The 21,944-nt window shown below is 33.9% G+C and overlaps 1 protein-coding gene across 2 annotated transcripts in view; it reads right to left on the minus strand.

Moving 5' to 3' along the window:
• The window catches only part of LOC148629222 (acetylcholine receptor subunit alpha-type acr-16-like), a 24,303-nt gene continuing 2,359 nt past the window's right edge, over nucleotides 1-21,944 (minus strand). For both annotated transcript variants that reach the window (XM_088546386.1, XM_088546377.1), the window contains 3 exons: nucleotides 1,511-1,638; nucleotides 946-1,085; nucleotides 1-537 (listed from right to left, as the gene is read on the minus strand). In XM_088546386.1, coding sequence (XP_088402512.1) covers nucleotides 207-537; nucleotides 946-1,085; nucleotides 1,511-1,638 — 599 coding nt within the window. In that variant the 3' untranslated portion in view covers nucleotides 1-206. The remainder of the gene's footprint in view (nucleotides 538-945; nucleotides 1,086-1,510; nucleotides 1,639-21,944) is intronic.

The following is a 21,944-nucleotide window of genomic DNA, read 5'->3' on the forward strand; positions in this document are numbered from 1 at the left end:
TAAATTTTGCGAAAAAAATACGTTTATTTAAAGCAAAACTAAAACAGTAGAAATCGTACCGCCCATGCCAAAATTAACAACTATTCTTAATAGTCCCATTCTGGTAGACAATATATCCGTAAGGTATAAAACGTATAAAAGTTTATGAACACTAAATAATAAAAAAAAATAAGTTGACATTTGGTTTTCTTCTGCATTATACCGATTCACTTTCTAGCTTTAAGTTTGATAGTGTTGGTCAGGCTGACGAAGTCTTCGGTACAACAATCATATCTTCGTACCTTTCTTCTAGCTTTCGTACCGACCACTTCATACATGTCATTTTCAACAAAGTTATCCAAACTAAATTTGGGGGAGGTCAGTTGAAGGTCCAAAAGATTCCCATTGTAAGTCCAAGATCCGACCCTAAAATGGCACCGAATTATGTCCCCATCGGCTTTGCACTCATCGGTGAAGAATCGTGTTGAAGTAACAGCTAAGACATGACCAGTCGAATATATGAAAGCCCTTGGTTCATACTTCGACTGAGGGAGTGGACTTAAAAAAAACACAAAAGAGCGTCACCAGAGTACTACATCTGTAGCATGTACAATGAATTCGATAAAGTATATTTACAACCAGTCTTTTTTAAATTTAATGAATAATGGAAGGTTTATTCTCGTTTGACACTTGGTATTCTTACTTTTTCTTTGCCCAACGTTGCATACTTCACATGGTATAGAATATTATTATTTTTTACAATTAAATAATTTTGAGAACTACCCAAGTACAAATGAATATACATGGGCTGCTGAGCGTCCATTGAGATACAAACATTAAGGGGAAAAAGGATGGAAACAATTTGAATATGAAGAATGTGAAAAGTGAGTATGTAAATAATAAAAATCAACTCAACAAAAGTGTTTCCTTCCAATATTAAAGTAATAACGTTGTTAAAATACTCACTCATTATACAAAACAACATCTGGAGTCCAAATGGATGAAGTTGGGCGTCGGGTGTCCCTTGTGGAATCATCACTCCAACCCAATCTTTGATCAACCCAGTTTAGATACTCCTTAACGTCAATAACCAGGGTCTTGGTATCCTATAAAATATCAGGAATGATGAGACGGAATTTTCAAAAAATGACAGACTCATTGTAGCCCCATCGTCGTCAACTTATGAACGAATCAGTGACGGTTAGAATCATCAACAACTCTGGGATTCCGACGATGTTGTCATACCCAACTGTCATGTGTGTAATGGGTGAAATGAGAAGAATTTAAAATACAATACTTTTGATTAAATTTGTAGAATATCTTACTGAATCAAACGTGAAAATGCACTTAGCTCAACAGAATTTAACACCTTAATTGATATAAAAGTGCAATAAAAAATAAATGTTTAACAAATGTTTAAACTAAACAATGGCACGATAGAGATCGCCAAGATAAATGTTAAAATAAAAGAAACCATTGCTTCTAGACAACAAAGCAAGTGGAAGGAAAACATATTTTAACGTATACTTACAAAATGTTTTACTCTAACCATAGTTAAAGAATGATTTACGGTGACCTTTGGCTCTTCTTTAGTACCGGGGTATTCAAATTTATAGTAGCCATCAAGTATACTGTCAGGACTGTGAGCTTTCTGTGCTTCTGGAGAAAAAAAGCATGTGATCAAGAAATAAGTATACACAAGTTGAAATTTGTTACGGTAAAGGGTTTTTTTTTATTATAAGTTAAAATCTTGAACATTATTGTTGATTTGTTTCAACGTTCTTGGCATGGAATAACTAACATTTTAGTACTTTTTATTGGATTAAATTGCCTCAAAACTATCCTTGATGAAATATCAACTAGCTTTATTTTTTATATTGTATTATAAATATACAATATTATGGCATGGTAAAAAAATACAGCCTGTGTATGTATGTATCTTGGAAAAGCGGGAAAATGTGATGCCTATTATGCCCAGCAATTGCAAATTGCTACACGGAATGCATTAGCTTCATGATAGTAATCTTATATCATTAATGTTCTTTACTGGAAAACATAGGCAAAATGTGTATATACACAAATACATCACTGCTGTATTCGACATTTCGTATTTTTATAGGAATTTCAGGATAAAACAACGTTATCGATAGACGTAAAAACGCATTGTTATTTTTTCTTCTTTAGAAGCCCACTAGACATACACTTCAAACACTGCTAGTGGTAGAGACGGTTCAAGGTGCTGATAAATGTAGTCTATATACACTATATTTTGTACGTAACTATAGTCTTTCCTGTGAATAGGTTTTTATTTTATAGAAAACCATTCATGCATTCAAATCCATCGGAAATCAACACAATCGAGGACGGCAACTAGTACATGTACAATCTAAACACTCTTTTGTCTCAAAAGTGTGACGATCTAAATGGTTTGTGGTGTGTAACTGTTTAAATATAAGAAATAAAAAAATTGTATGTGTTTTTTTTACATCTACGTATCACCTCCTGTCTGATATTTATATATAAAAAAACTGCTACTTCGATAGACTGGGCGCTTTTTTGAAATATAGCTTTGGAATCTGAGTAGTTACAATAGGAAATTTATAGCGAGCGCCGCGAAGCGGTGTGAGCTCTAAGGTTATTACATGTACGTTCTAAATTTCCCTTAAGGTTCTCCAATACACTAACGAAAAAAAGTCATGTCCCGGAAGTAACAAGAAGTGACAAAGAAAATTCGTCATTTCCTTCAATCAAACAAATAAAACAATATAGGTTAAGACTATATTTCAATAAAAATAAATTAGTCTTTTCTGATAGTTTTCAAGTCTTTTTCTCATTTGTTTTACTTATTTAAAGAAGTGAATACAATGTTTATAAAAACTTCGGGAAACACGTGGATGTACGTACGTGTAACTCCGCTGTTCCGCTGTTGCTGTTGTCAAGAACCTAACCCGCCTCGGATAAAAATATAACTCCGATTATATTATCAAAATCGCAGCATAGCTTTTCTAAGATAGAAAAGGTAATCATTTTCTTGTTTGGAATTTTCAGCTGTCGTCTGAATTTTGTTTACGTCACATGTAAAATATTCCCACCATCCGTGGAGAACTGTAATGGTTCCGGTATCTGCACAGATTGAAATGGATGTTGATAGAGATGCCCTTAAGGGATAAAAAAATATAAAGTATTGCATTCTTTTGATTATTCTTTTGATTACCGCTATAACCTTGGTTCCCTTGATTACTCTTATTTTTTACGAGTCTCGCACAGACGGTACATGTATGTTAAAGCTCACGGTGCTCGATGATTTAGGCATTGCCTAACCCCATATTAAATGTTTTAGGCGTTTAATTACGTGGTTCCATTTAGGCAAAATATCAATGTATACAAAAATAATCAATATCTCACTTACGCAGCCTTTGTAAGCTTAATATCAGAAACCTCGCTTCTAAATTCGCTTCAAATTTTCTTTCTTGTATCGATTAATATTACTAATACTGTTATTACTGCTTATATTACATCATCGGCTATTTATTGATATTACTTATTTTAATAATATTTAAAAAAATATATCGTGTGTGATAAAAATCAAAGCGCACTACGACCACTTGGAAAAATATATGTATCTTTAGTTCCATTGAAAAGTGCTCGCAAATAAGTTCTGTATTCTTCGTGACTACTGAAGAGTCCTTAAAAACTGAAAGGACATACCTTATTAAGCTTGTTTTGTTTTTGTTTTTTGCTTTTTGTTTGTTTTTGTTTGTTTGTTTGTTTGTTTGTTTTTTTGTTTTTGTTTTTGTTTTATTTTTTTGTTTTTTTTTTGTTTTTTTTCTGTAAGAGTAAGTATCGGTTCCTTTCAAAGGAGGTAACATATATATTTCACATAATTTAACATTTCTAATTTAAAACGTTTTACTTATTTTTCTTTATTTCATATCTAGATACATTTTCTTTAACAGTTCTTTTATTCCCGTTTTTTTTTTATAGCAAAACAGATGTACGTACCTGCAGAAAGAGTGACTGAGATAACAGTTGCAAACACTAAATGCCATATCTTAAAACGCCAGATTAAGAATAAAGCAATCAATACCGAAACCCAGTCTGGCTTACTACCAAAATATGACTTCACATCGGTCGATTGAGGCATGCTACAGACTTGAGTATAATTAACATTAGAAACCTACGAATGGAAATAACACCAAGGGTACTAAGATTGGAATATCACTTTTCTCTTTAAACTGGTTTAATCTTTTGAGTTGGCAGCATTGGTGATAAAAACCTGGTTAGCTTTCTTTTGAATGATGTTCACAAAAACACTATATATGACAAGAGATTGAATATGAGAATCATTCTCAGAAGTTTTATTCAATAAAAACTCAAGTTAAAGGAACCGAATTTTAATGACGTAAGCGAAAAAAAATCGTTAGCAGTAATTTGTGACAAATGCAGTCAGTATACCAGAAAATCTTCTTTGAAAGATGCATTAAGCTCGTCATAATTGTCGACTAATGGTAGAATTATCCATAAAGCATACTACATTCAAGTAAACATAGAAACAAACTTTGATAAAAACATTAAATTAGTCAAATACGACATTCATCATATGACGACGGCGTGAAAAGGTCAACAGTCATGATCTTAACTTTGTTGTGGTAATTGTTAGACTTGTTCCTCCTTAAATCAATGAAAACCCCTCCTTTCATGCTTCATTTAACAAATTAAACAATGATAGTTTTATTGATATACAGTCAAATTTGTACGGAAGCCCCTTGGTATAACTAGTTATTATAAATTAGCTTACTTGTGATATCAAATCAGCGAACTTGTTTTATCAATTCAGTTAACTTGTGATAACGACTTAGCTAACTTGTTATCTCAACTTAGTTCACTTGATGTATCAACTCAGTTAACTTGTTATAACAACTTAGCTAACAAACGAGTTAGGTAATTTGTTATCACAAGTTAGCTGAGTTGTTATCACAAGTTAGCTGAGTTGTTGTCACAAGTTACCTAAGTTGATATAACAAGTTAGTTAAGTTGCCTAACTTAAGCTGACATCATTTGATTAAATATATAAATGAAATAAACTTAAGGCAACATCGTACACGTATTAATCTGTTGAGTCGCATGAAGTGGGAACCTGTAAGCTGCGAAACGAAAAAAAAAACGGAACAATAAAGCGAGCTGTAAATCTAAGGCCCCAAACTGAATGGAGTATCTTTTCATAAAAGACGGAAACCGACCTAATCTTTTGGAAAAAAACCAAAAACGCATAAAATAAACATAAAAAAAAACATATGTTTTTATAACACGAATTACACCCACTTTTAAATCCATCTCTATATTTTTCACACAGATCCGAAATCAATTCATTTTGTCTTGTAAATATCTATAGTTTTTATATGAACATTCCCAATGATGAAGTCGGTTTTCAACCAAATATTAAGCCCCAGAATTGTAATTTTAGGTAGAAATAAAGACTATATACTAACTTTCTCTTCAAACTGGCCTGGCGAACGAATGGACAGGAGTAAACTAATATGATCCCATTTCATATTTATCATTTAGAAGGCATATACACATCCAACTTAAATTTCCTGCTGTTATGATTCACTACATGAAGAGAGTGTCATTTTACATGTTTTCCGTTTTGATCCAAGATTACAATTTTACGAAATACTTTTTTATTGCAACCGCAATAAGACTTACTACTATATTCGGGTTTGAAGGCCGATTCTTTTGTTTTTATCACTTCTGAGGAAGGCCGCGATGCCAAAAAATGTTTGCCCCATTATTTGGTGTTTTATTTGTATTCATCTTGTAGTTTTTCTTTTTAAACGTGGCTATTTTTATTTATTATCCCTATTTATCAGTGAATCACATAAATAGCAAATATTTTTGTTACCTTAAAACAACCCAGTACGCGAAATTTTGTTGCTTAATGTAAATCACATCTTAATCGTCTATCGGAACGACTTTTTTATTATTTGAAGGGACGAACTGCTCGTATCAGAAATGTAGCATTCTGTCTTTCTTTACCAAATGAAAGAAAATAAACAGAGTGAATATTAAAACAACCGAGCTGTTTGAATCGGATCGTGTCTTGGAGTTTAGTACAATCCTTGAAACGTTCACGTTTCCCATTTTAGCGTCCGTGCATCGTTTATCGTGCGTTTACACATCATTTTGCGTTCGTTTAAACGCACGATACGAGCGTTCGTTTATTTTTGTACTTTGATTATTTTTTAGATTCAACTGTTATTTTTATATTATTTGCTATTATTAATTTATATATTTTCATTAATTCAATTTTCTATTATTTCTTACATCATTCTTTGTTGATATTAATATTTTTCATCTTTCGTCTATTGTGCGTTTGGTGAGCGATTAGCGTGCGTTTAGGTATCGTGCGTGCGGGAAACAAAAACGTCTCAAAGAGATGCACCGTCACGCCCCCCCCCCCTCCCTCATCAACCAAAAATATGATTTTCAGGTACCCTTATACCTCCTATTTATGAATCTTTTTGTCGCCAAAAAATAAGCTGAAGCATTTTTTTAGCTACTTTTTATACCTCGTTGAGGCAAAAATCAATTTTTAAAGTTTTTTAATTCTACGAATTTCTTCTTCCTACATAACCAAGTAAACTGAAATATGTATATATTATCATATAGCCAAATGTCTAAGCTTTACAATGGTACCAAGAACATTGCGGTAACACTTAGGGTTTTGCGGTAAAATGAAAAAAATACATCCCTACCCCGTCGAAAAATCGCTAAAATTGACATATTTTTCAATGTCAAAACCCCTAAAGTGTTAACGCTTTAGTAAAAATTGTCTTACTTGGTATTTCCTGTTTAGTAGTATCACAATTTATACTTCTGGGGTTCTTCCGATGAATTTTGGCGATTCCCGTAGTCAGAATGTATAAAAAAGCGAAAAATGGAATTTTCGATTTATCGGTCAAAGTTATATAAATTCGACTCTACAAATTATTGCTCAAAAAAAACGTCTAAAATTTGGTATTACTCGATACATAATTTATTTTTATACGTAAATAAACCACGAAAAACTAATTTTCAAGATAGGATTTTCAGAAAAAAATGTTAAAAATATTACCCCTACCTCTAGAAAACTGATCGCAGTATCAAGCAGAATTCTCAGTCACATCATACTGACACCGTAAAACTCACATTTTAGGCATTCATAATTAAGATAATGAAGTTTCCAATATATCTGATCGATTCAGGCGTGTAAATGTTCTTTTTGGGGTAACAATTACTATAAAATCGTAAAAAGGGGAATTTTCAGAATTTCAGAATTTCAGAATTTCATCTATATCGCCCGTTATTTTCTTTTTTCCAGAATTCCGTAGTTTAATCAAGCTTTTGTGATACGGTACATACATATATTGTCTTAGCTTCAACATGAGCCAAAGTAATAAATATTTGAACTTTGCTAAGTCAAGTTCAGTGAAAAATTGCCACCCTTATGTATTAAAAAATACTTCAACATGAACCCAAATGTTAATTATTGATGTATAAACGGTGTACAATATACATTTTTGGTAATATTGTTTCATTTATCGATGTATCCAACATATCTTCTCATTTCAGGCGCTTATTTTTCAGTTTCAATGTGACAATAATGAGTTTTTCATAAAAAGGGGAATTTTGGGATTTTCATATTCTTCCATTTTACCTCTAATAGGCAATGTTTTTCAAGTACCCTACTTCAAACAAGCTTTTGTATATTCAAACGTATTCCAGGCCATTTGGGCAAAAGAATGGTACCCCTACCCACTAAAATCTGTCCTAAATGTAAAAAAAATGATCGTCTATAGCACTGTCAAGCAAAGTTATGCTTTTATTGTCCCGAAGATGACAAAATATTTCAAAAGGAAATTTAAGAATAAAACAGATTATCACACATTTTAGCATGTAAATTGTATAATTTGTGTTTATTAAACATGATTTGATTTTGTTTGCTATCATTATTTTTATACATATAAGGTTTCAAACAAGCAACTACGATAAATAATTGACATACATGTATCCAACACCATTGAAAAATGCTAATCTACCACATACACATTCTGGGTTTTTCACGGAAATTTTAGTGGGTATGGGGTACCATTCTTTCGAGTGTATGGCTTCAAATACGTTAAAATATGTATTGCCTTGGCTCATTAGAAAGCTTAGAAGCTACATAGATGTGTTTGTATATGGAAACGCTTGTTCGAAGTAGGGTACTTGAAAAAAAATTCCAATTACCGTTCAAATGGAAGAAATTATGAAAATCCGAAAATTCCCCTTTTATGAAAATCTCATTATTTTCATATTGAAACTGTAAAATACGCGCCTGGAATTAGCAGGTATGTTGAATATATCGATCATTAAAACACTAGAACTCAACATGTCTTTTTTACATCGATTATATGCTAAACATTAACATTTGGGTTTATGTTGAGGTACTTTTTTCATGGGTGGGGTGGCAATCTTTCACCTATTTGCACTTGGAAAAGTTCAAATATTTATTAATTGGGTTCGTTACAAAGCTAAGACACTATATAATTGTATTTGAATACACAAAAATTTGTTTGAAGTACGTATTTGAAAGAAATTGCCAATTATAGGTGAAATTGAAGAAAAAGTGAAATTCCGAAAATTCCCCTTTTTATGAAAAACTCACTATTGTCACATTGAAAGAGTAATCAAGGGAACCAAGGTTATAGCGGTAATCAAAAGAATGTAATCCAGGGACAAAGACCAGACATGGAAAACAGACATACACGACAAAGAACATAAAGTAACTAAAATCATACATGCAAAGTAACAAAAGCAAATGAGCAACTCGGACTCCACTAAAAACTGAGAGCATGGACCAGGTGCACCGGTAGGGTAAGCGTCCTCTGCTGTTCTAGAAACACCCGCCGAGTTGCTCATAAAAAGTCAAGTCCGGGGTAGACAAACGAGAAAAGGAAAACCATGACCCGTTGAATAAATCAGTTTTCATGTTGCAGATGGGAACACCATAAAACGATCCACGATTTCATGTTGACGACCATAAAACTTTTGTAGTGATGACTTCAATCTTGTAGCAACACAATCCTGTTCAAGGAGCATATTTGTTAAAGTTCTAGTGCGATACAAAAAGTCTGCGTAGTTTCGGCAAGCTCTCAACGTAAGAGTTGTGACATGAACACTCCATACGCAGGTGCTGAAGGGATGTTGCAACTGGTGAAAGGAAAATTGACAATTTTGAATGAAAAGTCATCACGTTTGTCGTAAAGTTTATTCAATAGTTTTCGTTTACCATCGATTTCTAAGTGTAGGTCAAGATATGAGGCTGACTTCACAGAGTCTGTAGTATCCTTTATCTGAAGTTCTTTTGGGTAGATGCGATGTATCAAATCCCCGAAATTAGGATTGTTTAAAGAAAATACGACGTCTATAAAGCGGAAACTGAGACTGAAGGATCTAGCCAAACGATATTCTTTCTTTCTGATAAGATCAGCTATACAGTCAGCCTCATAAGAATGAAGAAATAGGTCAGCAAGTAAAGGAGCACAATTTGTTCCCATTGGAATGCCGACCGTTTGTTGAAAAACACGTCCACCACACTGGACAAATATGTTGTCGATTAAAAATTGAAACTGACAAATACGCGCCTAAAATGAGAAGATATGTTGAATGAATCGATAATCAAAACAATACTATCCAACATGTCTATTATACACCGCCTTTATGCCAAAAATTTACATTTGGTTTCATGTTGAGGGATTTGTTTTCATGGGTAGGGGTGGCAAAAACCAGGCAGTAGATGGCACATGACACATTTTGTTCTCATTTTTTTTTCACCCATTTCATATCACAAATGCATCCTTTTTCAAAGTTAAATGTTAGTTTTAATTAACCGCAAAGATTAAAGGGAAATAAATTAAATAGATATTCATTATGACATACATATGATGTATACATTACATTGGAACAAAAAAAATCAGTGAAATAAAATTTACCCTGTGCCATTCATATCATTGGATCAGCCTGATTTTTCACATGGACAGCTTCTTAATGATTTACAAGACCAAGTGATTTTATTTTAAATTTAAGTAAAAACAGATAGATGGATTTAATTGAGGTGCAATAAGTGTAATATAGAAATATCTAATTTCTTAATTAGCGAGAGATAAGGGGGATGCTGGGATATTATTTACAATTCTTTGTCACATCAATTTTACCCCTGGATCCGCAACTGCTTGGAAAAGGTCATAACTTACGGCACAATTCTGAATTTACTCTAACCCATCGGAAGTTCTAAATTACGACTGAAAATTTTAGTTTAAAACAGAGTTCTACATCTACAAAAGCTTAATTCATCAAAGTTGGTTTTTTTTTCATCAGAATAATTCCTTACTCCATATCCAGTTATTATTTAGCCGAGTGTATATATATATATATATATATATATATATATATATATATATAGGTACAAAATTTATCAAACAGGGCGTCTTTTATCTGCAAACTATAGTTAAGTGTATTCTTTTCTTTCATTTTTCTTTTTCATCTTGTTTTGTCATGTCTCGAATTGTTTCGTTTTTTTCTTTTTTTTTCATTTCGTTTCGCAGCTTACAGGTAACCACTTCACTCAACAGATTAATACGTGTACGATGTTGTCTTACGTTTATGTCATTTATATATTTAATCTAATGATGTCAGCTTAAGTTAGGCAACTTAAAATTATGTCTATCTGAATTTTCGCAGACGTCGATATACTTTTAACGATTGTACACTTAATCTCTACATTTCAATTTAGACCAATCGACTTATCTGAATCAAAATGATATGTTAACTATGTTATATCAACATGAAAAATATTAAATACCTTATCTAAAGTGTCATAAGTTTCTTTATTGCAACCTAATTTAAGTCAGAATCTTCCTCAGTAGAAAGATGAATTAAACAATACAAGTCAGATTACGTATGTGCTCTTCGACAAGGAAAGGCTTCAGGAGATAACCTCGAGGAAACAGCCAAAATGACACTTGAAACCATGAACAAAGATTTGGTGCTCGCCCTGTGAGGACCCACCAGGCAGGTGCAGTGCTGAGCTCTCTGTCTCGAAGGAGCCCAATCAATGCTACTGGAGGTATCTTAGTTTCGTCTTGTGGAGTCAGGGGATAAAACAAGGAGAGCTACTGACCATAGAAAGATCAAACCGAAAAGAAAAGAGCAACCACATATTAACATCGTGCAGTGGAATGCAGAAGAGGTATCAAACAAGAGAGAAGAACTTCAACACTTTCTTCCTGAAAACAATGTGAATATCTGTTGTATTGAAGAAACACATCTCCAAGATGGATACACCTTTTAAGATCAGAAGATACCAAGTCTCCAGGAGTGATGGAAAGGAAAAAAGAAAGGTGGTGTAATGACTCTTGTAAGAAACAACATTAATGCCTTAGAGACAAAAAAGTTGATGAAGGAAGCAGAATACATTGAAATCAAAGCAACTATTGGGAAAAGCTTGTATAACATCGTTAACTTCTACTGTCCCATTGATAAGAAATTGTCACTAGACACCATACAAATACCAGACAGTTCATTCTTCATAGTAGGTGATTTCAACAGCCAATCACTGGTCCAGTGAGATACAGGCAACACACGAGGCATTCACAAGGGCAAGGGATGATGCAGAATTAAATCCCAGTCAGGAAAATAACATCAAACTCCAAAAGTGCAAGGCCAAACATCTAAGAACAAAGATTGAATGTCAAAGGAAAGGGTGGAGAGAGAAAACATCATCTATGGATATGGAAAAAGATACAAAAAAGCTTTGGAACTTGACAAAAGCACTGAATGATGAGGGAAGCAAAGGTGAAAAGATCACGCTAGAAGTTGACGGAGAAACAACCATAGGGAAAGCGGCAGCATATGAATTTGCTAAAGGCTATGAGAAAGAAAGCAACACTGATATACCACCATCACGGAAAACAGAAGTAAGAACTGAATTGAGAGAAAGATCAAAAGTGCCAACACATGAACTTATGCAGAGAGATATCACCATGTTTGAGATGAAGGCAGCCATCAGACAAATGAAAATGAAAAAGGCACCAGGTCCAGATAACATCACCAATGAAATGCTCCAACACCTTGGCACCTTAGCATTAACAATTTCACTAGAGATTCTCAACCTGAGCTGGAGACAAGGTCAAGTCCCTCAATGTTGGAAAGAAGCCATAATGATCCCAATACTGAAGAGGGGAAAGAACAAGCCGAAAGCCTCAAGCTACCGCCCAATTAGCCTAACAAGCAGTTGCTGCAAATTAATGGAGCGTATAATCAACAAGCGCCTACCGACATACTTGGAATCGGAGAACATTCTTGGTCATGAGCAAGCTGGTTTTAGAAAGTACAAGAGCACAGAAGATCAGACAACACATCTATCTCAAGTAGTTGAGGATGCATTTCAATCAAAGAAAGTAACGCTAGCTGTCTTTGTAGATTTTCAGAGAGCATTTAACAAAGTTTGGAAAGATGGCCTTCTTGTGAAACTTCTTAGATTTGGAGTGGAAGAATGTACAAATGGACCAACTCATATCTGTACAATAGAAGGGCAAGAGTACTCGTAGATGGGAAGCATAGCCGAAAAATACTTCTAAAACAGGGTGTACCACAGGGAGGAGTATTGCCACCAACTCTCTTCATACTCTATATGAATGACCTAATTCCAGAGCTACCAAATGGTGTACAATCAGCACTCTACACAGATGATCTTGTCCTCTGGTGCTCTGAAGAGTATGCATCTACTGCAAGGTACAGGATACAAACAGCATTAGATATGGTAGTCAAATGGACCAATGAGTGGTGTGTTACCATCAATAGAGAGAAAACAACAGCAACCCTCTTTACACTCTCCCCTGAATCCCAATCTGTCAAACTGACCATGGATGACACCCATATCACAATGAAAGATCAGCTAACATACCTTGGTGTAACCTTCGATAAAAGATTTATATGGAAACAGCATATAATGACAGCAGAAGCCTAAGCCAGACGAAAACTAAACATCATGAGAAAATTTGCTGGTGCGAATTGGGGTGCTAATGAGAAAGTTTTGAAATCTGTCTACGAAGGAAATGTACGTCCACATCTAGAATATGGCTCTAGTGCTTGGATGACAGCAGCTAAGTCTCACCATCAGAATCTAGATAAAGTCCAGAATCAGGCACTCCGCATTATCACAGGAGCCATGAAATCAACACCTATTGCTAGTATGGAGGAAATTACAAACATACAACCATTAAGTAAGAGAAGAGAATATAAAGCTATGATACAGGCCACCAAATATTAATGCTTACCAAACCACCCAATGAATGAGAGACTGAAACAACTATCCTCAGGCAGACTCAAAAGATCCAGCTTCACTCTAGAAACAAGAGCATTGCAAAGAAAACACCAAGAACATCTACCTAAGCATGTCAAACCTATATATTTTAAAATGAATGACAAACTATATGCACAGAAGGAGGACAATTTAACCATTCAGACAACAGTTCCGTTACTGAGTGCCAAAGGTGAACAATCAAACATCGTCAGGAAAACCGTAACAATGAGCATGCTGGAAGAAGAGTATCCATCAGAATTGTGGGCAAGAGTTTACACAGACGGTTCAGCCACAAATGCGGCAACAAAAGGAGGGGCCGGTATTTACATAGAATACCCAAATGGAGTACAACAGTCAATGGCAATACCAATAGGATTACATTGCTCCAACTACAAGGCTGAAGAAGAAACACTCATCCATGCGGCAAATTACTTCTAGGAAAGTGCAGTAAACATGCAAGTAGTATTCCTAACAGATGCCCTCTCCGTAATACAAGCACTGACCAACAACAAACCACCACAACTTGAAAGAGCTATTTCTTCCATCAAAAGCCTTAAAACTACCATACAGTGGATACCTTCACATTGTGGAATCAATGGAAAAGAAAAAGTTGTGCAATTTGTTTCCGCCGCTTGTTTCATCTTTTAAAATCCTCTTGAAAATTAAAACAGGATATCTCAAAGCGGAGAAATATTTCCTCTTGCACATTTCCTTTCAGACTTGATATATCAATTTAAAGATTTTATGGTTATTAAAACAAGAAATAAAGAACATTAGTAGTCGAAGGTTAATCAAAATGTTTTAAATAATTGTAATTGTTGCTGCAGTGCAACGGAGTAAATATAAACATTCAGTCATAAATTTGGTGAACTAAAAGGTTTTCGTCAGTGTTAATTATCATGCTGTTTGACCGCAATTCGTCGGTTCGCCCGTATATCGTTCGTCCGTTCATCCGTAATCAGTTCTAATCCGCAACGCCTCTAATATTGCTGAATGTAGTGTTTACACATTCTTTATCATGTGATTTCATTGTGCACCTCCTGTTTTGTTTTTTCCATTTAAATGACTGAAGGGCTTCTTGATGTAAAACATTGACTTGGTCATTGGAACCATCTTCTAATCCACCAATTCTCAAAAACTGGAATTCAATGAAACGTTCACTTACCCTTTATTACATGATGTTATTGAGCACCTCTTATTTTGTTTTTCTATCTGGATGACTTTAGTAGTTGCCTATATGGTTTTATGGAGTGAGTTGAAACATAACAAAGTGAGCTCTAATCACCGGTCTTTGTTAGTTATATTACTTATCATAACAAATGAAAATATACGTTTTTTATCTACAGTATATATTTAATAAGAGAACGCTTCTAAAGTTCTCAAACTCTTTTTCGTCAGGCAAAGATGAACTTTCTACGATCATTTTTGTCCTTATATATGGTAATTGTATTAGGAACGACACACAATTGTTCATTTAGGCGCAGAGGATAACATGCAAACTGCTCTTCAAAGGGGCTTACATCCGTGCCTTCGGATTTACCAAAGAACATCACATGTGTAAATTTGCGAGAAAATAAATTGTCGAATTTATCTGAAGGTGTGTTTAAAAAATACAAACACTTAGTTGGGCTAAATTTAGGGATGAATCGATTACATAATCTAAAGTCTGATACGTTTGAAGGACTGGACAAATTTAATTTCCCCTTGCGATAATGAACTTATTTCTGAATTATCGTTTGAAAAAAATCTTTTCCTCCAGATTCAAAATCTTTTTAAATTAGATTTGAAGAACAAAGCAAATAATACGAATAATGGTCGCTCTTATCTATATTTGGAATATTTAGGTCAGCTTAACTATTTAATTCTTGACTTAGTGGAAAAACCAAAATTCGATAGCTGTGGGTTTCATCGAATGACAAAATTACAAACGCTCGACTTGCAGAACTGCTAATTAAGTTTATGATTAATTCCTCTTACACACGATTTGCATAAATCGATTCAAACATTGATCTTAACCGGTTGTACGCATGTACAATACACCGAAGCAGATTTCCTCCGCCCATTTCCAAAATTAGCTAATTTAAGGATATCTGATTCGTGTATTCACGTGTGTGACGTATTACGTGTCTTGTACCCATTTAAACACCGGACAATGAACAGTATCGAATTCATAAACGTCAATCAAGGTCTTTGTAAAGGGTCAATAATACGACACGATGCTGTGATTATAAACGCTGAAATGATGCAACATTTACAGAAGATTTGTTTGAAGAAACTTAGATTTGTTCACAATGGTATCGTCGATTTCATAGAAAATTCGTTGCTTTTTTACATTTGCTTTTGTTACTTTGTATGTATGATTTTAGTTACTTTATGTTTTTTGTTGTGTATGTCTGTTTTCCATGTCTGGTCTATGTCCCTGGATAACATTCTTTTGATTTCCGCTATAACCTTGGTTACCTTGATAACTCTTACATATATCCACAATGCTTTGAATCGATTACATTCCATTAAAATCACTTTTCTCTTTTAAATGGATTTAAATCTTCTTTTAAGTTAGCAGCGTTGGTTAAACAAATGATCAATCGTTCCTGCTTTGAATTTTCTGAAACAAAGATAAGGACAAAAGAATTAAGTACAACAAGAGTCTTTCAAAGAAGTAGTCACATTAAACTTACAAAACGCCGATTTGAGACATACCATCAAGAAAGGGTACAATATTCAACAATTTTCGTTCATTTCCGGTTGCACAAAGTATTGATGCTTCAAGCAATTTACTCTGTGTTTTACCTCCTGGAAGTTTTGTATCTAATAGAAAGCTACGTTTTTTTAATCTTAATAAGAATTTATTCGCAAAAATACCTTTATCACTAACAGAGCTATCATAGTTTACAAATATGCAAATAGAACACAACGTAATAGAGTCAATTAACTCAACATTTAGAAATTGGTAGATTTCAGTTAAACTTGATAAATAATATGTTCAAATAATTCTAATCATGAGATTCTTCATGCTTATAACCGTTTTTGATTGGTCGAGAACGTCGTTGTCAGAAAGTTTATACATGCATAAACTTCGCCAGATCGTTCATACATGCATGAACGCCAGTCAACTTGAAACCAATATGGCGGCCGGGTAGTTCGAAAAAGTGTGGCAACGAACTGAACGTCATCATATAACCGCAAGAATACTTTATTACACTGATTTTATCGGCCAAGTTTGTATACAGAGAATAATTTTCAGATCGAGGAAAGAAACTTATAACTGAGTCTGACTGAACCCTTGAAAAAACCTTGTAGTTTTCCTTCTTCCTTGTTTTATTTCCTTAATAATTATATTCCTGTTGAATTGTTTACATCTCGTATTTTTCAATGCCAATTATCACTTCGTCCATGACGCCTTTACCGTTGTTGTGCAGCCGATGATGTTTCCGTCGTTGGGAGATCCGACAGGGTAGTCAAGGACGTTAAAAACCCCCTTAGTTAGCCATACGTGTGCAAAGAAATGTTTGTGTATTGAAGCGTAAACATAAACACTGTGTATCAATATAACCGACTGAGACTCTCAGAGGGTAACTGACTGTCGGATAAAATTATAAGGATTGAACAGCTATTTCCGGTCGTTCATGCATGTATGAACGGATCTCGCAGCTCCCAAAATTGTTAAAACTGTTCAATCATATAATGTTCTTGTGAAAACTCGGATTTCATAAGATGGCGTTATAAGACAAAAATTAGTTTTGACGAAAGGGATATGTTGTTATGTCGGCTACAAAATGGATCGAAGGTACGCGTAAAGGATGTATACTTGAATTTCCATGATTTATTTCAAGACTGCAGCTCTGAAATTTGGCTTCAGATTGGCATCATTATGCTTGCAGCGTTTGGGTCACTTACAATTCTTCTTGCTTTTGTCGTGAACTTTAGATGGAGAATCGCATTGTGGATGTATCGCCAATTTAAACGTGCAATAGAAAAACAAATAAGTACGCCTTTAAATACGACGTTGACATTTCATGCGCTCGTGATAGCATTAAATGGGTAAAAGATTTTTTTTATTCCGAAAATTGAGATGTCATGGGAAATGAAGATATGTATCGAAGAAAGAGATATTCTCCCCGGGGACATTCATGTAGATGCAGTAATTTCATGCATTCATAACAACAGGAATATCCTCTTTGTTGTTACCAAAAAACTTTTATCAAAGAGAAATCGGCATCCTTGAAATTCATAGAGTTAAATATAAAGTTTTGTAGGAATTTGCAACGTATTATTGTTATCGCTTTGGATGTTAAGGATGATCAGTTTCCATCAGGACTCAGTCAAATAATAAATGACGTCACATTTATAAATTGGAATGAAAAACAGAAGGAAGGAGAACAACTTAGAAAAGTTGAAAACTATTCTTTTCTCAACAAATATGTAAAGACGCATTTGCAAATTAAGAAAAGTTTATTTTCTTGTTATGATTTATTTTTCTGTAATATCTTGGTCCTACTGTTTAAAAAAGTAGACAAATGTTTATCAGCTAAATGATTGGAGTATGTTTTAATTTATTTATCAAACGTTTTGACAACAACAATGAAAAAAGAAAAACGACAGTATACCAAAATAAAAAGCATTAAACATCCTAAAAATCAACTATACTATAAATATGTACTATAAACTTATCATTTCAAGTTTTGTACTAGAGAACACCTGATCATCCAACTATATTCTATATACAAATAATATTCAAATATGTACTTCGGTTCTAGCGAGGACATGGAGCGAAAAAGTGATTACTGAAACAGTATCAGTTTACGGTCCGAGAAATTTTTACTCATTACATGTATTCAGCAAGTAAATCGGGAACCCATTCTTCTCATATTTGTGATAGGGTTGATTTTTATTAGTATAAGCAATCATTGCAATTATCAATTCACTAATTGATAAGCACATATGTATTGTCCATTTAAAGAGTAATCAAGGGAACCAAGGTTATAGCGGTAATCAAAAGAATGTAATCCAGGTACAATGACCAGACATGGAAAACAGACATACACAACAAAGAACATAAAGTAACTAAAATCATACATACAAAGTAACAAAGTATCAAAAGCAAATGAGCAGCTCGGACTCCACTAAATACTTGGAGCATGGACCAGGTGCACCGGTAAGGTAAGCGTCCTCTGCTTTTTTAGAAACATCCGCCGAGTTGCTCATAAAAAGTCAAGTCCGGGGCAGACGAAAGAGGAAAGGAAAACTGACACGTTGAGCAAGTTTGTTTTCATGGCGCAGATGGATACACCGTAGCGATCCACGAGTTCATGATGACGACCATAAAACTTCTGTAGTGATTACTTCAATCTTCTAGCAACATAACCCTGTTCCAGAAGCCTATTTGTTTGAATTCTAGCGCGATACAAAAAGTCTGCGTAGTTTCAGCAAGTTCTAGCATAACGTATGAGTTGTGATATGAACAATCTATACGCAGATGCTGAAGGGATGTTGCCACAGATGAAAGGAAAGTTGACAATTCTGAATGAAAAGTCATCGCGTTTGTCGTAAAGTTTGGTCAATAGCTTTCCTTTACCATCGATTTCTAAGTGTAGGTCAAGATATGAGGCTGACCTCACAGTGTCTATAGTATTCTTTATCTCAAGTTCTTTGGGGTAGATGCGATGTATCAAATCCCCGAAATTAGGATTGTTTAAAGAAAATACGACGTCTGTAAAGCGGAAACTGAGATTAAAGGATCTAGCTAAACGATATTCTTTCTGATCGGATCAGATCAGATATAAAGTCAGCCTCATAAGAGTGAAGGAATAGGTCAGCAAGTGGAGGAGTACAATTTGTTCCAAATATTGGAATGCCGACCGTTTGTTGAAAATGCGTCCACCACACTGGACAAATATGTTGTCGATTAAAAATTCCAGCATTTTGTTAACATCTTCTTCTGTATATTTGGAGGATGATTTGGAATTATTTTTTACCAAGAACGAGGAATCTCTACCAAGAACTATTGAAGTGATTTTGATATTAAACCATGAAAGTGATCTCAAGCTAACTTGACTATATTATATTATATTATATTATATTATTTTACTACATGTATAGGTATAAAATGAACATGCATTGGTCATGTGACTTATATAGGGTCATTCTACTTTTGATGTAATTTTACTCTTAGGTGTGACATAAGATTGTATGATGTATGTCTGAGCGAGTGATCTGATTGGTTAGATCTAGTGTGTGAGAGATGTCAGAGCTAGCTTTGAGATGTGATGTAGTGGTATCCGAGAGTAGTCATTGGTTGTATGGGTCATGAGGTGTGAGAAGCGTTTTTGATTGGTTGAACGTCTTGGAGGGAATTTAGATACTTTCATTTTCTTTCATTGTGTTGAAGTAATATTGAACTTTGATATTTTCTTATATTTTTGTGGAACATATCTACAAATCATTGTTTGGATTTATGTTATTTGGAACCGGTTGTTACATCAGGTAAAGGTATTTATATTTTACTTCTTCTCGATACTTATTTGTGTAAATTTGTGGAGTTATGAAGTAGATTGCTTTGTTTTATGAGAAATGCTACAAATGGGAACTTGTTCCTATTTAAATCATTGATTATCTTATTTTTAAAGCTCGAGTCATAAAAGTTAATTAATACGAAAAAGGTTAATGTGACAATTATGATTTTATTACATTTTCATTTTGTGCTACAATTGTATATTGTGCTCACATAGGTATAGTCTATGCGTATTTATTATAACGAGTATCCATAACATTTTAGATATACATACCTGTTTCTATAGTGATTAAGACGGTTGTATTGTTGTATAACCTTAGTCCCATAGACAGGTACTTAGTTCATATTTTTGTATTTATGTAATAAGCTTAGATTGCTTATTTTGCATTAAGTTATTCATGTTAGAATTGATATGATAATGGTTAAATCATGGTTCACATGTTTATGCTGCTTAACATTATTCATACATTGTACTTATTACTGATACCCAGGGTATGAATTCTATACCGTTATAGAAGTTTGATACATTACTGTGAATACTGAGTACTGATAATATCTATTATACCTATAATGCATTTTAACTATTTTATATGCATAATATGATTAAGTTGTTATACTTTTTGTAATTTGTATTTATTGTTATTACAGGGTTATTTTGTTTACTGTATACAATAAATAACTACTGGGAAACTGTGTTTATTTCCTAGAACCACTCCCGGTTACATGCTTAAAATGACATAATCATAAGATATTTGTCTTGGCCTTTCATAAATTCAAACAAATATTTCAATATAAAATATATCTAAGTGAACAGGTACATTTATAACATACATGTACCAGTAAACCACTTGTGAAAATACGACTATATCATGTGCTAGTATGTATACACCTTTTTCGAGTATTTCGAGAACCCTTGAAGAGTAGAATCAATTTAGTCACACAACAGAACCTACCTACATAAGCAGAAACGGGGAGCACGAACAGAAAGACGAGCCACAATTTTCAAGTTTCAGTCTTAAAATCACAACAAAATCGGTCAAAAGGGAAAGCCTAATACTACCACGTCGGTTCTCAATATGCCTCTTGCTTTAAACACGAAATGTCAATGATGTAACATTATTTCAATTTCTGACCCGCATACGAGTTAGTAGGTAAAAAAAAAAAAATTTTTTTTTGACTGATATACTATTATTTAAATGCACATTAAAAGCCATTCATATAATGTAAAGGCAATTCCTTAATGGAGAATACACATGTAGAAAATTAGGTTTTCCATGTTGGTATTTTCTTTTAGGAAGAACAAACGCGTTGGGACAATTGATGGTAAAATTAAACGTGATCTCTATCGTTTCTCGTTCTAATGTTTTTTACAAATTTCCTTACCGTCTTTGTACAACTTTAGTCTACTTCACTAATTGCGACGATCGTCGTTCTCAATACTGATAGATGTTAGAAAATTAGCTTTAATTCTCAAATTGTTAAATTGTTAATTGTTAAAGCTGCATTAGCTGCCAAATTTGATCAGTTTTGATTCTACTGAAGTTGCTGATTCAATGAAATAAGTTTGTGGTAAAGCAAATGAAGCAATAAATGTCGATAATACCTGCAGAATATTGTGAAAACAGCGGTTTTGTTTTAAATCAGAGAAGATCGATAGCTCTAACCTAAGTATTTTTCGCCATTACTTCCGACGATTGCCGACTGGACATTCACTTGGGTTAAAAATACTTCAACCTTAGTAAAAAAAAAATAACAATAACAGATACACAGGTTAGCACGTGTCTTGTTTTCATTTCATTTCATCTATTTCTTGATTAGTTTTCAAATAAATACTGACCATATTTGAGCCACATTATATGACAATAGGCAAATTTCAAAAGGATCCTTGCGTTACATTCGAACTTTTTTTCTTTTACGGCTTCAGTCAGTCAGTCTTCCTTGCCGTTGGATAACCACTTTCGCTTTGCAATCAGATTTGTTATTACAGAAGCGAACCTTACATCACATGCGCGGATTAAGGTCACCAGAAGTCACATGCATACGAATTTATCTAGGTCGATGTTTTGTCTT

The sequence above is a fragment of the Perna viridis genome, chromosome 1 (genome assembly GCF_037379345.1).
Source record: "Perna viridis isolate PV_CMFRI_1.1 ecotype Kerala chromosome 1, ASM3737934v1, whole genome shotgun sequence".
Taxonomy (NCBI): Eukaryota; Metazoa; Mollusca; class Bivalvia; order Mytilida; family Mytilidae; genus Perna; species Perna viridis.